Below are 22,347 nucleotides of genomic sequence, written 5' to 3'. Positions count from 1 at the left end.
CAAAGCAAATTATACAATTGCAGCGAATTATACAATTGTATATGTATAGCAAATTATACAGTTTTATATTTGCTATAGCATACAAATATGAATTTTTTATTTGTTATATGTGAAAGTTGCCCTATTTATAGAAACTCTTAAAAATAGTTTGAAGCCCATATTTGACCAATTGAAATAGAGCAATTTACAAAAATGACAACATTTTATAGGGTTATTGAAGTTCAATAGCTATAAATATGTTATTTACTAGAAATGACTACACTTTATGTCAATTTCTAGCTGCATGTTTGTATTAAATTTTTTTTTTTATTTTATCGTTATTATTATTATTTATACAATGCACTAAATAAGGTATGATATGTTACCATAACTTCCAAGTACCAACCATTTATTATGTTCCTAAATAACTTAAATTTCCATTATTAAATTACCAACTAATAATTACATATTGTATGCAAATATGATTGATTCACATAATACAAAAGGTTGTATTTATATTCCTAAATTTAATATATTCACTAAATATTAATCATAAAGGTATTCATAAAATTTTAAATATAAAAGTTTATTCATGCCTTTTCTCATTGTTTTTTTGCATATGTTTTTTATTTTTTATTTTTTATTATTTATACACTAATACAGTTGTAATTACAATATCTAAATAAGAAAAATGTATTACTTGTACAATTAGCATATGAATACTTTGAATTCAAATTGTTGTTTCTATTTATAAATCTTAAAGTATTAATATATCAAGGATACAAGTATTTATAAAAATTTAATCTATTAATACATCAAACAAGGTAAAGCAGTACAATTTCAGCATATGAATACAACAATTTGAAAAATGGATACACTATTGTTAACAAAAAAAATAAATTTACTAATATACTATAATAGAATGTGTATGTATCAAAGTGTGTAAGTATTCGACTATATAAAAAATTTAAAAAACCAACAAAACGTCGATCTATTTTTTGTGAAGTTTTCTATAAAACTTGGGGCTTGACGTTAACTTAGGTATTTATTTATAAAAATATAGTATTGATGTATCCAACTATACTTGTATTGCCTAATCAAATTGGATAAATTACTTATGTATCCAAATATATTTGTACTCACAAATCACCATTTTATTAATATTACAATACAATTATCTATGTATATAAGTATTATTAAATATAAACATCTGACATTTGATTGAACCACAAATATATGTATAAATATAAGTATAATGAATTGAACCACAAAAATCACTCCTGCAATCATACAAAAGGATCTTGAATTGGAAGGAATTGGGGGGAAAATACAAAAAAGAAAATCTATAATATAAGAATATTGATAAAAGAGAAGGTATGAATACATAATTAATTATGAGTTTAATAATAATTTTTCTATTTATTATTTATTTATATTAAACATAAAAAATTGATTATTGATATACAATTAAATTTGCTATTTATTGTATAGTTATAGTCATATAACATAAAAAAAAATTAAACTACAGCTATATTATTTAAATATATATTGAAGTTTGCCATATTATGTAGTTTTTCCATTAAAATATGAGTGATCCAAGCCATTAAATATGATCGAAATGGGCTCATTTTATTAATATGGGTTGAAATTGTCATCCCTACACAGAGGGAAAATCCAAAATTTCGTCAAAAGTATAGTTGAATTGAATTGATCTTCAAATCATCAAATATATGATGTCACAAGTTTGGGATTGAAATCCTCAATTTCCTTGCTCATTTTCAGCATGATATCTCGCACTTCGTGTTCGTGATATCTATATTCAGTTGTGTCTTGAAGATACAATTGAAGCACCTCTTTCTCTGAGATAGGAATTAAATGAAGGTTGCCTCCAAATTTGCCAAAAATTTCTATTCCTTTTTTCGTATTAAGTGAATTATTGATGCATTTTTTATTGTTCAAAGTTCAAGATAAGTATTTGAAGTTTTTCTATGTTTGTCCTTTTCTTTAATGAAGTTTTACATTTTCTGGAAGATAAATACACTACTTAAATAGTTATACTTTTACAAAAGGGTAATATGTGGAAAGTATGGTATAAATTATGTCCATAAATATTTTTTTTAATAGGTGTACACTACTTCATAAATTCACTTGATAAAACTTCGAATGATTATTTTTTGGTAATTAATTTTTTTTTACAAGTGAAGATTATAAATCAGGAAAAAATAGTAGGTATGGACATAAGTTCCATCCTTGCTTTAGCTTAATATTCATATCTAACTAGATAGCTTTTTACATATATATGTTCAAATCATAGAATTTAGTATATAACGGAGGGTATGAGTATCAAACGAGTGGGTTGAGTTGAAATTAAAGATATTAAGATGGATAAAAATAGAAGTTGGGTGGGATCATGACTCGCCTAAGTTTACTTTGGGCTCAAATGAGCTTTAAAATAGGTTGAGTCTTAACTAACCCAATTTGACCCGCTTATTCTCAATAATTTTAATATATTCTTATTCAAGTGTTATAATGACAATTTGAATTTCTAACTTATGAAAATTAAAATAAGTAACAAATGGATAGTTAAATCCTAAGGGCTCATTTGGTGTAAGAGATGTATAAATAGTCTTGGGATAAGAAAATAGTCCTGGCATAAAGTTTAGATGTCTTGTTTGATTGACCTGTTTTGGATAACTTATCCCACCATTTATAGCATAGTGATGGATAAGTTATAACATATACATGGTGGGATAAGTTATCCAAGGATGACTAAACCCAGGATAGTTAGTTAATCCTGGGATTACTAGTTACCGACCAAACGACTCCTAAAAGATATAAAATAGATAGTAATTCATATATTCAATAAAGAGTCTTAAAATATGTCGAAATTGAAGATTAAATTAGGTTCAATCGAGCATTCTCTTAAAATGGGCTAAAACTTGAATGAGTTGAGATTGAACTCAATTTAAATGAGAAACCTAACTACACACCATTTATTATCATATATTTTATATATTTTCCTGTCATTTCAAAAATATCAAAAATCCCCTCTTTTCCTAATATCGTCCCCTTGTTCGAATACATTAATTTGAAATCTCATACACTTGATTTGCTTTCCTTTTTTCAAGCCACAAATCTCGTTGTGGTTACTTATATTAATCTATTTTGAATTTCAAATCTTTTCTCTTTCCAGTTAATGATTTCAAGTTATTCAACAGAGAGATTTCTTTCCACCACTTCAATATTCAATTTCATCTTAAAAAATTATTGAATTTGCTACTACTGGTCTCTTTATTGGAAGGTGGATGAAAAACATAGCTAATGCAGAGAGTTCATCTTGGAGTGCATTTGAAATTGTTTCAAGAATTTCTAATTGCGGTCTTGATACACGTCATTCCATTGGTTTGTTCTTTCAATATTGGGTTTACCCAATCAGTTTGAGAATGATACATCTTCGTTGTTTTCCGTTGATTAGATTGTTGACTTTTTCTCAATCTTTTGATTGTTCATCTTTTTTGATACATATAAGTCCAGGTTTTTAATGTATTTAGTTGATTTTGTTTATTAAGCAAATGTATACTCTCTTCTTTTCAATATTATGATACATTACAATTTATCATGCACAATATATTCTATTCAAATAGTAGTTTTCGTACATAACCTTAGGTAGTATCTATACTCGACGCAAAAATTCTACCAAATATATAATTTATCATCTATCAAGTTATCTACAAATTTCTGCTACATATGGATTCTGCTCTCAAACAAAATAAGTTACATAATAGTAATGTATAATGTACTAATTTTTTAGGCATGATACATAAATTCGAATTTATACTAAATATATCTAATACATAACAATTACAAACAGTAATATATTGATTTCGAACCTAACATCTTATGGGTAACAATTTCTTATTTAATGTATCTAGTAGAAATACAATACTTATAGATCTCTATTTCAGTTGCAATGACTGATTTGAGGTTTACAAATCAATATTTTGACCAACAACAATTTCATCACGCTTGTATCTTTCATACCTCACTTTCACAAATTCTTGAATGTCTCAACAAGATCTACATGTTCATGTTGTATCACTACAATTTGTCGACAAGTTTGATTCAAAAATTATGATTTTTTTTTAAAGAAGAATTTTGGGATCTAAAACATATTACATGTACAACAAACTAGTAATGTATCAATTTATAATTAGTAATGTATCACGAGTTATATATCAATACACAAACTCAAAAATTAAAAACATAGGGTATACTAAACAACTTGAATCAAAATTGGAAGGATATTCGATGAACTTGAAGATTCAAAAGAAAATCGTTTGTCCAACAACAATTCCATCACTTTTGTGTCCTTCATAACTCACCTCGCTAACCCAAAATTTTGACAAAATTTTTTTAATTAAATTTGAAAGATTCCTTTGCTAAACAGGGAAGGAGCAATTTGAAATTTTAAATTTTTTTGCGTTAGATTTGCCTCTATATGATTGAGAGTAAGCAAAAACGTAAGCGTAATTAATGGGTTTTAATAATATTTTCAGATTTTTTTCTCTTTTTAGTTCAACAGAATGATTTTTGTTGTATTAGAATTAATGTATTTGTATGGAGAATTAATGTATCAAAATGATGATTTATGTACCCGGAAGGTACAAATTTTAAGGGATTATTGTAATTAGAAAAAAAGTTGGGATATGATATAATTTACTCTTTACACAATGTGATTTATGTAAGTTATACTTTAAATTATCTTGAGCTTACCCTTAAATTCTAAACAGATTGGACGGATAATCTATAATTGGGCTTAATTTTTACACATTTAACTTAGGATATGTACTACTTCCATGCATCTCTTGAATTTTATGCCTAATGATTGAACTTGATAGTTGCTTTTTTTCCGTGAATGCTCTGTTGTTATGCTCTAACCATAGGTAATATAGTGAATTAGTCATTGCCAATTTATCTACAAGTGTGTTGTTATCTTTATCCTTCATATAGTTGACTGTCCAAAACCCATTTCATTGTGCCTCTGGCAAAGTTAATAATTTACTCCACACTTCTATAGTATAAGAGCATTGAAAGAATATGTAGTTTCGATCCTCATTCATCTGTTGATATAAGAAGCATATAAAGGATTGTATATCTGTATCACATTCTATATATTTAGCCAATCTATTTTTAAGCGCAACCTTTCCATTTATTTCTAGGTACAAAATGAAAAATATCTCATACTACCAAGGAATATATATATATATATATATATATATATATATATATATATATATATATATATATATATATATATATATATATATATATATATATATATATATATATATATATAAACCTTAGGTTTGCCTATGTGACGCCACTACAAATAAGAATTCCCTTTTAAATTTATTAATTTCCAAAACTAGCTTTCCCCTTTTATGAAAAGTTGTAACTTTTGTGAAGAGCTGCGACTTTAATGAAGACTTGTGACTTTTATGAAAAGTTGTAACTTATTTTATGAAGAGTTACGACTTTTATGAAAAGTTGTGACTTTAATGAAGAGTTGGAACTTTCGTGAAAAGTTGTGACTGTGAGTTTTATAAAAGGTTATGACATTTTGAAGGGTTGCAATTTTTTCAAATATGTTTAACCTTTTCGATAAGGCACAATACACTGTGCACGACCCTTTTTTGTCTATAAATGGAGTGATTTTCTTTCATTTTAAAACAACGAAAATTTTAAACCTCCTCTTCTTCTTCATCACAACTAAATATTTGTGTATTTTGTTCATGTTGAGTGGCTCACTGATTCCATTGCTTATGTTAAAGTTCTTGGTGTATATTTTTGCAGTCATTAATTTATGCTTATGTTATTAAGGATAAATGATAAGATGTAATGAATTTCATTTTTCTTTACATTATTAATTTTTGCTATCACATAATATTGTATGTACGAGCATATAGAGTTTTAGTTTTAATGACTGATAAGTTTAAAATATTATGTTATAAGTTCTGCTATATTAAATTTTTGCTTTATAAAAGAGAACCTTAGGCCCGCCTATGTGGCGCCATCACAAACCAGGATTCTCTTTTAACTTATTTATTTACAAAATTAGCTTTCTATTGTGACTTTAACGAAAAGTTATGACTTTTACGAAAAGTTGAGACTTTAACGAAAAGTTACAACTTTTATGAAGAGTTGCAACATAAATAAAGAGTTGCGACTTTTATGAAGCGTTGCAACTTTAATGATGAGTTGTGACTTTTAAGAAAAGTTGCAATTTTAATGAAAAATAGTGACTTTTATGAAAGATTGTGACTTGTCCAAAGAGTTGTGACATTTCCGATAAGGCACAATAAACATTTATTCACACTATCCTTTGTAGTCTATATATAGAGGGATTTCCTCTAATTTTAAAACAACGAAAATTCTGAACTTTTTTTCTGCACAATTAAATATTGTTGTACTTTTCTCCTGTTCAGTGACTCACTGACACCATTGTGTTTGTATCAACACACTGGTGAATAGAATCGTTTTGTTCTGAGGATCTATTCCTTTAAACCTTGGGTACTAGAATGAAATAATTTTCTTAAGAGGACAATGTGCATCAGTGGGCTCGATTTGTTATTCATTTTATTATTCCAGATCCTTGTATGTTTTTTATAGTCATTAATTTGTGTTTATTTACATGTTTTAAACTTTGTTGTATATATTTATACTTTTGATCATTATGTTAAAGTAAATATATGTTAATCAAGAGTTTGAAGTAATCATTAGACTATTGGTGTCATGTAGATTAGAATTCTTAAACTTGTAAAATAAATTACTTTCATCTTTATAGAGTTTTAGTGGCTAAAAGATCCATGGGGATGTCTAAGAAGGGACTTTGAGTGTTCAAAAGTTATGGTGGTTCCACACTACCTTGGTATTTTATTTATTTAACTTTCGATCTTATAGAGGCATCAATCGATTAGTGACATCCAAAAAATAAAGGGATGTAGTGGGATGATAAGATAGTACTCAACCTTAATCATTGGAGGTTCAAGTGTTAGGTTTGAATCAATGAACTACTCCTTAAAGTAGGATTAATCTATATCAATCAAATGTTAAAGAAATAATTATCTTCTTATATATTTAAGAATGAAAGTTCTAAAAAAATAAAGTTTTAACTATATTGATCGAAACATAAACAACAAAATATGTCTTTTGCTATCAAAGTAGTGTTATCGGTTGCGTATGATTTTGAATAAGGGACATGTCAAGACATCATTTAATCTAAATCATTTGAGCAACATACTTTATTTCATTGAACTTGAAGAGTTGTGTTTTTATATTTTAATTAACTTATCAAGTAAACAACTAATTATATAATATGTATAATATTTAGATTTTGTATGTAGAGGCCTTGAATTGGAGAAAAACTTTCACAATTGTGTGTAAAATGCTTGCACCGCTTTATGAAAATACAAATATAGACGGTGAAATAATTACATATCTTTTTTAAAGATTTTGGTGATGAACAACTACAGTAAAATGAAGAATTAATAACAAAATTCATAAAGACTTAGAATCAAAACTTATTCGTTTTAAGATTAAAAAAAAACAATTCTTTTTTTTTTTGATAAAATATTCTTGACAATTTATCGTAGGGTTGTACCCTCTCGAAAATAATTATATTACTAAATGTTCGGAAGTAGATTATTGACGTAATTCATCATCACGTGAACCGCAGATAATTTACATAGTATTAAATATATATGCTTAGAACAAATGATGCAAGATCTATAATGCGAAAGCAATTACACTGATATTGCCCTGCATATTAAGAAGTAATGATCACTTTTATGGGATTAGCATATGCAGATATCTTATTGTCATGGACATAATGAAATAGGAGAAATATTAATTATGGTAAAACTCTTTAGTTAATCAAATAAATTTGAGCCATTAAATTATTTGTATGACACATATTAATATATTTAAAGGGTAATGGAGAAACTGGAGAGATTATGTGCAGGAGAAGAGTCTTCTTCCATATTTTGATGGGGCAATTCAATCTGAACACCAGAAAAGAAATGTGGCAAACTAATTGAGTAAATATCTCAAAACTGTCACTCAATTTTAAAAAAAGTTACATTGTTTAAGTTATTTAGTTTTATTTTGTATCAATAAAATCACTTTGAGTATTTCTTTTTATAAAATCAATTAGTCAAATTTACCATAAAAAGCAATTTAAGTACATTTTACCAGAAATATTTTAAAACTTTGAATCAAACAATTTAATCTTTATATTAATAAAAAAAGTTTAGACATCAAGGTAATATATTACAAACACATGACTACCATCTTATTAACCGGAATTAATACTTAATTTAATAATTAACAATATCATTATGTGAAATTAATAAATATAAACGTAAAAAATAATAATCCAAATTTAGATTAAAGAACATGAAGTTGGGGACGAAGACGACAAAGATAATAGAGTAGTTTTTTCTAAAACTAAAAGTTCCAACACACTTGCTCATTTTGATACTCGAAATCAAACGATTAACAAATGTACTCTCTAAACATAGAGTGTTAATATGTTTTCTCGAAGATAGTGTGACATATGCCACATTCATAACCATTCTATTGTTATTATATTGAATTAAATATTCAGATAATCAAAAGTACCATCATTATGTTGCTAGATTTTATTCAGAAATTCGAAAGTTACATGTTACAACAAACAATATACAAATCTAGTAGGGGTGAAATGAATAATGAAATAATCAAAGCATTCTAGTACAGGCGGAGTAGCCGTCATATGTACTCTTTTAATTAGTCATTTTATCACGTTATCGCGGAAGTATATTGTACCTTTTAAAGTTTTGTTGATCGTAATTTTTTCTAAAAAAATGTCTGATATAAATAATTTTTAAATTTTAAAAGCATTCCATAGATATAAGATCGAATTAAAATGCCTAAGTGAAATATGTGGACATACAATTTATTCAAATCAAATTATTTACAATTTAGAAAATAAATCGACAAAATAAGAAATTTTATGATAATGTTGCTTATAAATATTTTTGTGTTTAGATTATGTTATCGTCTTACTTTTGACTAAGTTATATTATACTTGTGATGTAATGGTATGAACAAGGCTAGACCGCAAATCAATTCGGCCCATTGAAGTGTGGCCCTACCAGGTTGGGGTCGGGTTAATACTTTAATGAGTAAAGCCATAGTTTAGTAGATTGGATTAAGGGGCGGGTTGGGCGGGAGAAATGGGTGTTCGGCCCAACCCTCAACCCATTAAGAAAAGGTAAAATTATTTGGGTGAATATTTTTTAATAAGTAGTTATTGTTCTTAGTGGTATATTTTATTTATTATCTTTTATATCAATACTATAATAAATATGTATCATGTAAAAAGTGAATTATGCATGTATTATTAGTGTTTTATGTTTGTTTGATAAAAAAATAATACAATATATTGCAAGTGTTTTGAAATATGTGATAAATATATTATTCATTAATTAAATTTGTATTATGTGTGATATGTATTATAAACTATATCCTATAATATATATTAACATTGTATCTAAGATTTCTTTGGTCACAAATATATTTGGGAAAACTTGAGAAAAAATTGGGAACTAGTGTTCGGCCATAAAATTTGTTATTACTTGACAAACATTCCAAAGTTCTTTGGAATTTTTTTAAAAATTTCAAACTTTTATATTTTATAAAACACCGTATATGATTTATATTTTTGGACTAGATTTCATTTCTAGTTTATTAATATTATAAAATGAAAAGATAAAATCAATTTATGAATATTTTAATAAATTTTAGAACTTGTAAAATGTAAATATAAATTATATATATATTTTAAAAAAAGTCAAATATCTTTTACAAAAATTTATAGTCAAACACCCAAAAGAAAATATTTGGCAAGTATTTTCGTTTGGCATATGCATTAGAAATTTTCAGATATTTCGTGTGTGGGAACTGCAAAAGAGAGTTGAGAACAAGGAGATGATTTAGTTAGGGTTTAGCAAATGGATTCTACATCAAATCCAGACACCCATGAATCATGTATGCAATATCTACTGTTTCCTCAAATGAATTTGCACTGCAGGCAGAAAAGTGGCTATCAAGATCCGGATGATGGGCGCCAACGTTTCTTACTGGAACTTGAAATTCGTTCATGCCTCGTTAACCCAACTTATATTCCACTGTATCTATCTATTCCCTTCTGCTATTTAAACATGATAATTTCTGGGTATTTCTCAAAAGGACCGATTATTGTTAGTTTTATGTTATATATGTTGTTGGATGGTTCATTCTTCTTTATTATGTTTCAAGTGTGTGATGTGTTTCAATAGGACACAAGTCAAATTTGGGTGCAAAATCTTCAATTTTCCTATTCCTTTGTGATTTATTTTTTGTGCTTGACTTTGTATTGATGCTGATTTGGCTTAGAATAGATATTTTGAAGGTTAAAATTTTATTGGGTACTTTAAATACCTTCAATACTGGCAATGAGTTGAGTACATAAAGTTTATTACGTAACTTTTTAGATGTAGTTGGATTTTATGCTTTATTTGGTTAATGGTCCCTGTTCCTTCTCTGTTTGCTGTTGACTATAGGTAACTAACTGTTTTTGTCTTCCCTTTTTGATGTCAACACAGGTATCCACACTGCCTGTTCTTTCTTGAGCTTCTCCAAAATCCATCATTTCTTAATGCAATTGCACCAAGTTCTGTTCCTCCTGCATCACTACCATCAAGTGTAGCCCCTGCAGCCTCTCCAACTCCTGCTCCTACACCTGTTACAGCTGCAGCTCTTTTCCGATGAAGTATGCCATCCCTCCTGGATTTGGTCTTGCTAAAACTGACCTAAGGAATGCTTCTGTTGATCAAAGAAAGAGAAAGTATTCTCTCGTCTTTTACTTTTCTCTAACTGTGAAAACGTTGTCTAAGCTTGTTGCTGCATGCTCCCTCTTGTTATGTTTTCGTATTTCAGGGTTAGATATATTAACTTGATCTTTCTAATTAAGTTAATGACTTGGTGAAAATTTGGTTTTAGCAGGAAAGACGGATTCTTTTACTCATAACACAGACATCCAACCAATAGATTCATGAATTAAGGTAATACATTTTGCACCCCATGATTTCATTTTCAGAATTAGTGTTGCAGTTCCCTATTTGGCAAATGCATTTTTGAAGTCATATTATGAGTGATTTTTTTTATCGAATTTTAGAGTGCTGCCCAAGTCTCAAGCACTATCAATGACCTGTAATTTCTTTCTTATGCCAGAAAATATAGTGCTTAAGTTTTGTGAGAGTTCAACCACACATTTTTGTTAGGTTCTCTGGGATCAAATTTATAGTAAATTTTTTTTTGTTTTCCTGAAACCAAGTAACCAAAACATGAAGGATGCAGCCTACTTGTCACCTCTTCTAGGGTTATCAATGGAGTGAAGAAGTTATTCCAATCACCATATTAACTTGTGAACTTTAAATTTTGATGAAAAATGAAGGATTAGCTTCTCCAATGTGTACAGGGTTTAGGAATATTTGCCTATCATCTATGGTAAATGGGTGGAGTGTTTTCCACCACGACCAAACATTTAGTGTCATGATGCCGCTCAGATCTTATGATTATTTTTTCACTCTATCAATGGTACATGACCTAAGTTGGAACCTAGTTGTTTTTATCTAACATGTATTGTCATTCTTGTTGCAAAGTCGAATCTTTAGAGTGTGATGAATCACAACTGCTATATTGGAAGGCAGCTAATAAATAGTTAATGAGACCATAATAAAAATGCAAAAAAATTAACGAGGTTCTCAAAGTTTTTTTTTTTGCCTAGTAATTAACCAAAATTTATTTGAGTCCATAAGAATACAAGTGAAATACTATAAGGGAGAAAGATGACTCAAATGCCTTAAAAAATGAGAAGGCAAGTGAGAAATGTGTCACAAATGAACAACTAACTACATGTTTATAGGAAATGAATTCTTCCTCTTAATGTCATCAATGATATCACTAGAATGCAAATGTCAAGATTAATGGTTTTCCAAAATTTCTACTACAAGTTTAATACCTTGACATTTTGTGCCAATGAAAAATTATCTTCCTTCCAAATATTCACACTAGTTCATATAAAATTTTGTCAAATTTAACAAATTGGTACCAGAGTAACCACACAGCACACACAGATACAACTCTGATACCAATTGTAAGCTAATAAATAGTATTTATAGTAGAAATGGAAGACAAGATAATGATGAGTCCATGTCGGGTGTCAGTAATACGTCATCATTGACATCTTTTCTTATGACACGAGTTTTGTCAAATGTGAAATTTGCAGTTAAATTTTTTTGTTGGATTTATCTTTCTTTTAGTTGGATTTGTTGAATGCAACAGAAAAATTGATTTGATTATGCATGTTATTCTGGAATTCTCCCTAGGAACCTATGAGAGAATCAATTATGGGCAGAAACTTTTTGGTTCTGATAATGTGATCACCATAATTTAGAAGCTCAATATGGGTGTTGATTAATTTTATTCCCAAACCTCAAGGTGTTAACCAGCTTCTAATGCTATTAAAGAGAGGCATATCAATGACTCCATCAGGAGAAAGCTCTGTAGTTGCAAAAATATGTCCAGTATAAAAGAATATAATTATTGCTTGAAACGTGAAAAGAGCAAACAAAGGACATTGTACAACAACAGCTTTCTGTTATCCCAAATGGCATGTGTCTGTTTCACCTTCAAAAGTCTTTTCAACCTGAACATCTGGCTAAATGCTGCTGGAAGGATCATTTTAGGTTACCTTTTCTTGGTCTTTTCATTAGTCAAGTGATATATGTGCTTAGATCTTCACAAAAAAGAGTTACATGGTTGGAGAAGTGTGTTTCTACTTCCTAATGCTACTATATTAAGTATTTTCCTAATCAATCTATAAGATGTACTAAGATTATTTTCTTTGGTTTAGGGCCATCTAGTTCCTGGTTTAGCATTGGAAGGACTTTAAATTTTTTTCTTCTTTTTGTAGATATGGTTTTCCAGTACTTAGGAGTACTGACTGAAATACAATGTTACCAGTGTAAGAAATGATTATTTTGCTTTGGTTCCATCATTTTAGATCTCTAGAATTTCTTATAGAAACAAATGAAAAGAGTGGCTTTCCTCATTAATGCTTGATCTTCTTTCCTAATTGAGAATAAATTCCACGTAGCTTCAGATTAGTCTCTCTTTCTATTGCAAGTTTAGAGTGTTTCTAGACGTTCTTTTACACAATTTCCAGGAGTCTGAGGGGTTGTATCTATGATTGAGTTTTTCAAATCTTTCTTGTCATGAAGTTTGTTTTAGTTGTTTCTTACTACGAAACTCAGAGTTCTTTTCTTCTCAAACTTGGGATTATCTAAATGAGATACGGGATACCATTAGACGAATGCCGAAACTGCAATTTTTGTTGTTTGGGACTCATGATTCCTGACTAGGTAGATCTAGTTAGCACCATCATTGCTATGAAATTTTTACAATAACTAGTTTCAGATTTTCTCCTGCATTTCAATGGAGGGACTATTTTTTCTTGCATTTGTTGAAAAATTGTCATTTGTGTACAGAAATTCCATTTCTCCGGTATTATTTGGCTAATGTGAAATACATTAGTGTGAATCTCTTTACATAAATGCCTAGTTTATCTTCCGGTACATAAGTTATCTATTTGAATTAATAAGTGTTTATTGCAATTTTCTGGTGTGTCCTTGATATTCTTTGGAGCTTTCATACCTAATTAATTTCGATGTGTCTCCTTTCTATTGCTAAATGGATTTGACCACTTGTCTTCTTCGGAGAAGTTAGATTTTTTTTCTAAAAGGTTCCGCCGTTACATCTTCATTTCTGTCCCCTATTTAAATTAGATTTTCTTCTGGGTTAAGCTAAATCTTCTTCTCTAGGTTGGCTTTCTTCATCTGTTCCTCCAATCACCATTAAGACAAGGTATCTTGAAGGAAGATGACTGGAGAAGTTCGCTGCTTTGAACCTAGGCGATCTTTGTGGCCGATTCCAGCACCTAAGAGTGAGCTTTTTTTCTTTCCCTTTTTGCGCTCTGTCCTTTTAATCTCAGATATATGTAGAAGAAGAAATCTATTTCTAGGTGACAATGGTTGTTTGTTTGTTCCTCTTTCTTTGATTATTGGTTTCTCTTCCTCCTTTTTAATGTCTGCTAGCTATATCCATCCTGTAATCGAGATGATTGTCTAGATGTCATCCACTTTTAGAAATTCCTTTAGTTACTAATTTTTTCTTGGACACACTGTAGCTTGTCATTTTCTCCGGTTTCTTTTTACCTTTCTACTTTTTTGTGTTTGCTATGTCCTTCCTGTAATCATAATGATTTTCTAGATCTACAAAATCCTTGTATGATAATACTTTTAGGTACTTATTTCTTGTTGGACAGACTAGCTTGTCATTTAACTTGTCAAAGGAAAAAAAAACTATTATTTGGCCCATGAATTTGGTTATAGTTAATTACTCATCTGTTTCTTGTAGATAAAATGTGATTCTGGTCGAGTGTAAATGTGAAATTGGCTAAAAATCAATTGGGTTCTCGAAAAAACTGAATTAGACCAAATGGTGGTTGACAATAAGTGACACATTTGGCTTGCATTAGCTGTCCATTAAAATTAGGAAAATGGGGAAAAGGAGGACCCTTTTATTATAACTAATGATATTAATTTGTCACTAGTTTCATGATGATTATATGAGAAATTCAATATTATTGGAAGTCAGTATTTTGTTGCTTTACGTGACGAGTACTGTTAGGCAATGGGTTATCCCCTCAAGGGTGAAGCATTGTTTCTATCTATAGAGGCATAGAGTGATCGCAGCAAGAAGCCGTTGAGTCTTTGAATCTGACTATAGGAAGAAAAGAATAACAAAGATAATTAAACTAGTCTGTTGCTACGCTCTTAAGATTTTTCATTGTTTTCTTCTTCTCGAGGTATAATATCTGCTCTACCGTTGTGATGGATTTAAAAATAACATTTACTCTTTCATCACAGCAGTAGAGCAGGTGTTAAACCTTGAGAAGAAGAAAACGATGAAAAATCTTAAGAGCGTAGTAGCATACTAGTTTCCTTATATTTGTCTATTCTTTTCCATAGTCAGACTCAACTGCTTCTAGTTGTGATCACTCTGTGCCTCTATATATAGAAACAATGTTTCACCCACGAGGGATAACCCATTGCCTACAGGTACTCGTCACATTAAGCAACAAAATATTGACTTCCAATAATACTGAATTTCTCATATACACAGCCTTACCCCTTTCTAACCTCAAGAGAGGGGTAGGGCTGCGTTCACACCACTCTCCCCGGACTACACTAGGTATGTGTGTGTGTATATATATAATAGAAAGAGAGAGAAGGAAACACAAGTTAATGGTAGCTTTTTAATAACGTGAGTGAAACTTTAGGGTGCTTCAGAAGGTCTCTCAATTATCTGACACTTAGAAGAGGAGTGAATGCGTTTAAGTTATCTTAGGTTTTGGACTTCTGTTTTTTAATAGAGTGTCTTTCTTTGTGTGTGTGAGGAATCTTTTCCTTTGATAGCAAACCCCATCCTCCCAGAAAACAAGGGAAATCCAAACAATCTTATGTGATTTCTTGTCTTAAATGTAAGCAAGGTGATAGACCGCTTATGGGGTATTTGGTTGTTCATAATTGTGCTTATGTGCAGATCCAACTGCTTCTTCTACTCAGGATGAAAAGGAGGAGGTGGATTCGCGATCCATATATGTCGGTAATGTGAGATTTGTCGCCTTTACCTCAACATGTTAATTTGTTTTTCCCTACGTGACATGTTTCTACTAATTGCATCATCCTGCTCTTCATAAGACTTGTATTGTGTTAATCACTGACAGGAATTAATTTATCATTCAGCCTTATCTGTTTATTTGCTTTCACATTTTAATCCAATGTAACTGCAGATTGCTTTATTGCTCAAAAATTTGTTGCCTGTAGTTTTTCCCCCCTTCTATTTTATATTATTTTTTATTCTTCAACACTGTAGACGCAACTTTAACATGAACTCACCTAGAAAGCAATAATAGTGTTCAACTTTCTAGAACAAAACTTATTTTGCGTATCAGTTGTCTAATTGCTGTACTTTTAGATTATTATTTTTTCATTATGGACCCAGAAAATTGGTTCGTTGCTTTTTTACTGTTGTTTTCTGTTTTACTTTCTCAGCTTTGCTCTTGTAGCCTTAGCTTGCAATTGGTTGTGTGCAGAAGAATGTATACTTGGGATAAGTTTGTTCAGAAATACATGACAGGATAGGGAAGCTTCGTAGGTTGCTCGGTCTGGATGTTCCATTTATGGGATTAGTTGCTGCATTTTGCCACTAGGTTGAGTAGCTGTATTGATAGAAGCTAACCTCACATTAAATCACGAACTAGCAAAATAACAAGATATTGTTCCTTGCACGTATTACCAAAGTAACACCATATTGTATTAGTAAAAGACATTTAAGGCACCCCTCATTGTTAGTCTTTGGATGTGGTTTGATATTTGTAACACTATCTGAAATGAGGCCAGCCGAAGACCCCCATCCCACAAAAAAAATGCTGACCCATCTCTTGTGAAAATGCTTAGCGTAACTGTCATTTGAATTGTTTTTTTGTTTTGTGTTATTTTTTTGCATTTCAACTTCAGGTTGATTATGCTTGCAAGCCTGGGGAAGTGCAGCAGCACTTTCAAGTGTGTGGCACTGTTAACAGGGTAACTATCCTGACTGACAAGCTTGGCCGGCCAAAAGGCTTTGCGTATGTGGAGTTCTTTGAAAGGGAGTCTGTTAAGAATGCACTTCTGCTGAACGAATCAGAGCTTCTCGGGCGGAAGTTGAAGGTCCATAACAATCATCTTGATGATTTACCGACTCTGTTTCACCTTCTAGACCTTCTACTACTATGTTCTTTTGTTATGTATAGGTATCTGCCAAGCGGACAAATGTTCCTGGTATGAATCAATTTCGAGGAGGGCGATTTAATCCTTATGCTGGATTCCGTCCTCGACGTGCGTTTGTGCCTGGTGCTCCAGTCATTCCACCTTTTGGGTAATTAACAATGACGCTATCCTCTGCAGAACCTTATTTTGGTGATATATATATACATATATATATATATAATAGATATAGATATTTTCTTTTACAACACATTTTGATAGATACTTTTAGCTTTTTCCTCAAATATAAAACCACCAGCCCTACTCGTAACATATTGTCGAAACTTCCTTGACCTTTTTTCATGATTTTGTAGCTCATCTAGCATCTAGGGTGGCAAGTTGTACTATGAACTGCTTATTCTGAAAAGGTATGGAGGTGCTTAAAAGGTATATCAAGATATGAGCAGTTCATAGTACAACTTGCCACCCTAGATGCTCGATGAGCTACAAAAAATTATGAAAAAAGGTCAAGGACTTTCCGACAGTATGTGACTAGTAGGGTCAGTGGTTTTGTATTTGGGGAAAAGGCTAAAAATGTGTTGCAAAAGAAAAGTAAAAGGCTTACAACTTTGTCTCTGTCAATCATGATCTATTTTTGAAGTACAACCTCCCCTTCTCTACCCCAACCCAAAAAGAAGAGGTATCAAATTGTTTACTTGTCGAAAACAAAGTGGGTTTTTGCTTGACCATTCTTTTGGGGCTAGACATCTTTGTCTGATCTCTAGTATCACTGTATCAGGAGCAAAGAGGTTCTGGGGAAAAATAGCTCAGAGTAGTTTCCGGCCTACCAATAATATTATCCTGGCCTTTGTTACTTCAACAAACATTGGGCTAAAGCTTAGGTTATCCCCCCCTTACTCTTCGAATTTCATTCAAGTACCAGTATTTTTTTTTTAATTAAGTTAAAGTTGTATTCTTCAGCATTAAGGGTATGCTGGCTACCTCCAAAAAATTACAAGCTAAAACCATAATTACATTGATCCTAGGAAATCTACCAACTGTTCTGCTACTTCTATACCCTCTTCTTTACACCAAAAAAACATGTTAATGCAATTTTCTTTAACTTTCTGCATAGTGTTAGTAATATTCTCATGACACCTAAGATTTCTTTCTCTCCAAATAGCCCACCAGACACAAGCTGGTACTATAGACCACCATTTTTTTTGTGTTCTGGCATCACCCAAGGCTCTTGAGAAATGCTGTAGATCATGCTCCACTTTAAGTACCAGTATTTTGTTAGTTGCAACTTCATATATTTATCTATCACTCCATTTCTGAAGGAAGTCTAGTTGAATATTGATTGGTTCCCAACTTGGATACCGCCTACTCTGATCCCTTATGGGATCTGCACTTTCCTCATAATCTGCTTCAATGCATGTTTGTTTGACCTACACTGTTGCCCCTGCCTAGCAGTAGTTCAGAGCTTCCTGCCTTCCTAATAAATGGAATCTTGCGTTGTCTTTGGTTGGCTGGGTTTCTAGGCTTACTTCCTCTAAACGAAGTAGAATGTTGGGTTTCTCGTAAAGCCAGAGCATGTGCCATGGTAATTGTGTTGATCTGAAATGGTAACTTTTGTGTTTAATGTTCTTTCGAAGGGGTTACTTCTTTCTGTTACTATTTTGATTGAATATGACCTAAAGTCCTACACTTCTGGATTAGCAGCTCATCTACTTGAACTTGTCTATTTTCAAGTTCATCAGTGTGCTTCAGAAGATGAACCTATAGTCAAGTCTTATTGATGGAAGGGTCTAGTCAGCACTTCACTGAAATATGTTTAATCTATTTTACACATTCACAGTTACATATACCTATCTAAAAGGCATCACGGGACTTTTTTTAAGACGTTGCATCACAGCACTTGCAATGCATTCCGCGGACCCTTTTTGTACTGGAAGTACGTGCCAAAATCAGCTGTTTTTTTATTGTAACACTAATGCAAATGTTGGCAACAATGCTCCCTGTACTACTACCAGTTAAGTAATACAAAGTAAACCTTCAGAACTCCAAAATTAGGTGTTGCATCACTAAACTGTTATATGAGAATAATATAAAACTTACTTGTAGGGTATTTTGTTGTAGTAACACATGTCAACTTATATTGGTCCAACATAAGTTTATCATAAGATTTGTTTAGTTGAATTTATTTCCTATTATCCCATACGTATTGCTGATAGGCTGGTACTACTCTTTTTAATATCAAAGAGAACTGAAATTGGTTTGAATGCTTTATGCCCTTCAAAACAGAGAGCTGAACTTCCCTAGATTTTAATGGAAGAGTAAATTTTCAGATATTTGCCACATATTCTACTTCAACACATGTTTGTTTGGCCTACACTGTTGCCCCTACATGAGCAGTAGTTCAGTGCTTCCTGCCTCCCAAATAAAATGGAATCTTGTGTTGTCTTTGGTTGGCTAGGTTTCTAGGCTTACACTTCCTTTAAACGAAGTAGGATTTTGGGTTTCTCGTAAAGCCAGAGCATGTGTCATGGTAATTGTGTTGATCTGAAATGGTAACTATTGTGTTTAATGTTCTTTCGAAGGGGTTACTTCTTTCTGTTGGTATTTTGACTAAATATGTCCTAAGCTTCTGGATTAGCAGCTCAGCTACTTGAACTAGTCTATTTTCAAGTTTATCAGTGTGCTACGGAAGATGAGCCTAGAGTCTCGTCTTATGATGGAAGGGTCTAGTCAGCAGTTCACTGAAATAAACTAGATGACTCCTATGTCTAATCTATTTTACACAATCACAGTTACCTATACCTATCTAAAATGCATCACTTGACTTTTTTTTAAGACGTTGCATCACAACACTAGCAATGCATTCCGCGGCCGACTTTTTGTACTAGTCGTATGTGCCAAAATCAGCTGTTTTGTTTTTGCAACACTAATGCAAATGTTGGCAACAATGCTCCCTGTACTACTACCAGTTAAGTAATACAAATTAAACCTTCAGAACTCCAAAAATAGGTGTTGTATCACTTAACTGTTAAAATGAGGATAATTTAAAACTTACTTGTTGGGTATTTTGTTGCAGTAACACATGTCAACTTATATTGGTCCAACATAAGTTTTTTATAAGATTTGTTGAGTTGGATTTATTTCCTATTATCCTAACGAGTTCCCGATAGGCTGGTACTAATCGTTTTAATATCAAAGTGAACTTAAATTGGTGGGAATGCTTTTTATGCCCTTCAACAGAGAGCTGAACTTCCCTAGATTTAATGGAAGAATAAATTTTCAGATATTTGTTCATCTGGATTACAGTGTTCCTTCCTAAGTTGTCCTCCTTGACTCTTCACTTTTATAAGCTATAACTTAACAGTTGTGCAAATTTTACTCTCTTGTTTGATGTTCACTTTCGTTGTCATGTTTTGTCTTGACATAATTCAAGCTGATGCCTGCTTGATGATTACATCAAACTTTAGTTAACAAGTATTGTGTTGTCATCTTGTTTGCAGAAGGGTTCCAAGGTTCAGACGGTCCATCCGCTACAGGCCATACTAGTGAATTTTAAGCTGGATTGCAGCCTTCCCTAGAGAAGCATGGAGCTCGCTTTGTGAAAAGGGCATCTCCTTGTTTTACTCTCTTTGGTTGAGGGCAAAGGATGTTCTAATTCAAATAAGTCATTAGCTGACATAAATTTCAACTCTGTGGATGATGTTTTAGGTTTCTGGGGATTGAGAATTTTTTTCTTTGCTAGCTTGCTCAGATGCTTGCATTTTGGGCAGCAAATGGAAAAGACAAATAAAATAGACAGTTTGTTGATAGATGGTTTGAATTATGTATGGTTGTGGTTTGGTCACTCTTAAGCTCCCCTCTCCTGAACCTCCTTATCCCCAACTTCAAATCCTAATAGCTACATGCAATAAGACCAATGGTGTTTAATTTTCTTAAAGAACTATTTATTACTCCATGTTAGGGTAGATACAAAATGCTTTGGTATAGACAGAGATGAAGATTTTGTAGTGTATGGTAAAAAGCGTCTTGTTAATAGGAAAAAGCATGAACATACCAATTGAAGTAGTCCAAGTTGGTAATTGCATAAAAGGGGAAAGAAATCTAAAGCTTTAGAAAACTTCATAAAACACTTCATATAATTTTATCTCTCTTCTGCAGAATATCAATAGTTGATCTCTAAAGCCTAGTGGCAATATCCTTTAATTCTTGTCAAATACTACATTGCTAACATAAATAGATAAGTGGGACATTGAATCACCTAGTCTTACCCCTCTACTTGCTTTAAATTAGTGTTGTACCTGAATAAATATTTGATTAATGGTAACATATTACATTATTCAGTTGATGACTTTAGTTGTCATTTTGAGTTCCATAATATCAACTCTATGAACGTCCATTTCAGAGAATCATATGTTTTCTCCATAACAATTTTCATCATACATCTTTTAGAAATTTTATGTCTCTCATAACCCTTTTACAATTTTATGACTCAATATAATATTGCCATTCAAAAAAATTCCCAGTACAAATGTTGATTGGTTAGGATCCACTACTCTCCATGATCACTTTAGATATAATTTTGTATATTGCTGAGCAGCATGAAATTGACATGCACCTATGGTTGAATTTTTCACCTCAGGACTCAAGTATGAATGTTACTGCAGTGTAATAGATAGGTTGGCCTATCTCAAAGAAGTTTAGAAAAAACATTTAAGTCATTTTTGTGGAGTTTTTAGATTACTAATGTCATGTAGAGTTATTTCCATTTCTATCTTTTCTATTGGAGCTGTTGACTGAAGTTGATGAGATTTAGCATTTCTTCCCTCCTCGTTATATTGGTATCTACATTTGGTAAACAAGTAACAACATGTCCAAATAGAAATTCAATGCATATCTTTCCCTGATAGAAATTCAGTGCCTTGTAAATATCTTCATGAGTAATACCTGCAACAGCATTCTATATTCCACGCGAGCAAAGAAGTATCCTATATTAGCATCACCTAGGTCCAACCGTTGCTTCATAGAGTGTTGCCTCATAAAACTTTTCTCAGTCGAACTCGATTTCTTCTCAATTTGTTTCTTTTCTTGCTATTAACATACCTCATACTATGGTCTTTTCTACTTGATAAACTTGTCATTTGGTGTGCTGGATCTTGTTCTTCACCTCTTTAAATTTAGTATTATTCAACTTTTTAAGTGCAGTTTTCTCACCTTTTTGAAATTGCACCAGACTGACATCTTTTATGTTCTTGCTAAACTTTGATTAACTAGTTGAAGAGTAATCTGTAATGCAATTAAAAAACCAAAATACTTGTAAGCATTCTAAATTAACTTGGAGGGGCATGATCACACATTTTTGCTATTAAGATATTTACCTACATAACTAACATATGAACCA

General features: G+C 31.4%; 1 protein-coding gene across 10 annotated transcripts; it reads left to right on the top strand.

The window, feature by feature from the left end:
* The first annotated feature begins 9,879 nt into the window (after positions 1–9,879).
* On the top strand, positions 9,880–20,793 carry LOC101248758 (polyadenylate-binding protein 1-like). 10 transcript variants are annotated; one of them, XM_069295116.1, is made up of 9 exons: positions 9,930–10,068; positions 10,112–10,210; positions 10,665–10,906; positions 11,065–11,123; positions 13,944–14,065; positions 15,727–15,794; positions 16,704–16,895; positions 16,979–17,103; positions 20,450–20,793. In XM_069295116.1, the coding sequence occupies exons 5-9, from the start codon at positions 14,002–14,004 to the stop codon at positions 20,493–20,495; spliced, it is 495 nt and encodes a 164-aa protein (XP_069151217.1). In that variant the 5' UTR covers positions 9,930–10,068; positions 10,112–10,210; positions 10,665–10,906; positions 11,065–11,123; positions 13,944–14,001; the 3' UTR covers positions 20,496–20,793. The 10 variants fall into 10 exon arrangements, 9 of the variants coding, with proteins under 9 accessions (XP_025885747.1, XP_025885748.1, XP_069151217.1 ...); XR_011220042.1 differs by having other exon boundaries at positions 9,880–10,210; positions 11,062–11,123; positions 16,979–17,268; positions 17,458–20,793; XM_026029962.2 differs by having other exon boundaries at positions 9,880–10,210; positions 11,062–11,123.
* Positions 20,794–22,347: the final 1,554 nt, after the last annotated feature.

The sequence above is a fragment of the Solanum lycopersicum genome, chromosome 3, assembly GCF_036512215.1.
Source record: "Solanum lycopersicum chromosome 3, SLM_r2.1".
NCBI classification, from domain to species: domain Eukaryota; kingdom Viridiplantae; phylum Streptophyta; class Magnoliopsida; order Solanales; family Solanaceae; genus Solanum; species Solanum lycopersicum.
Note: the sequence above shows the minus strand (reverse complement) of the source record. Positions and strands in the feature narration are given on the sequence as shown.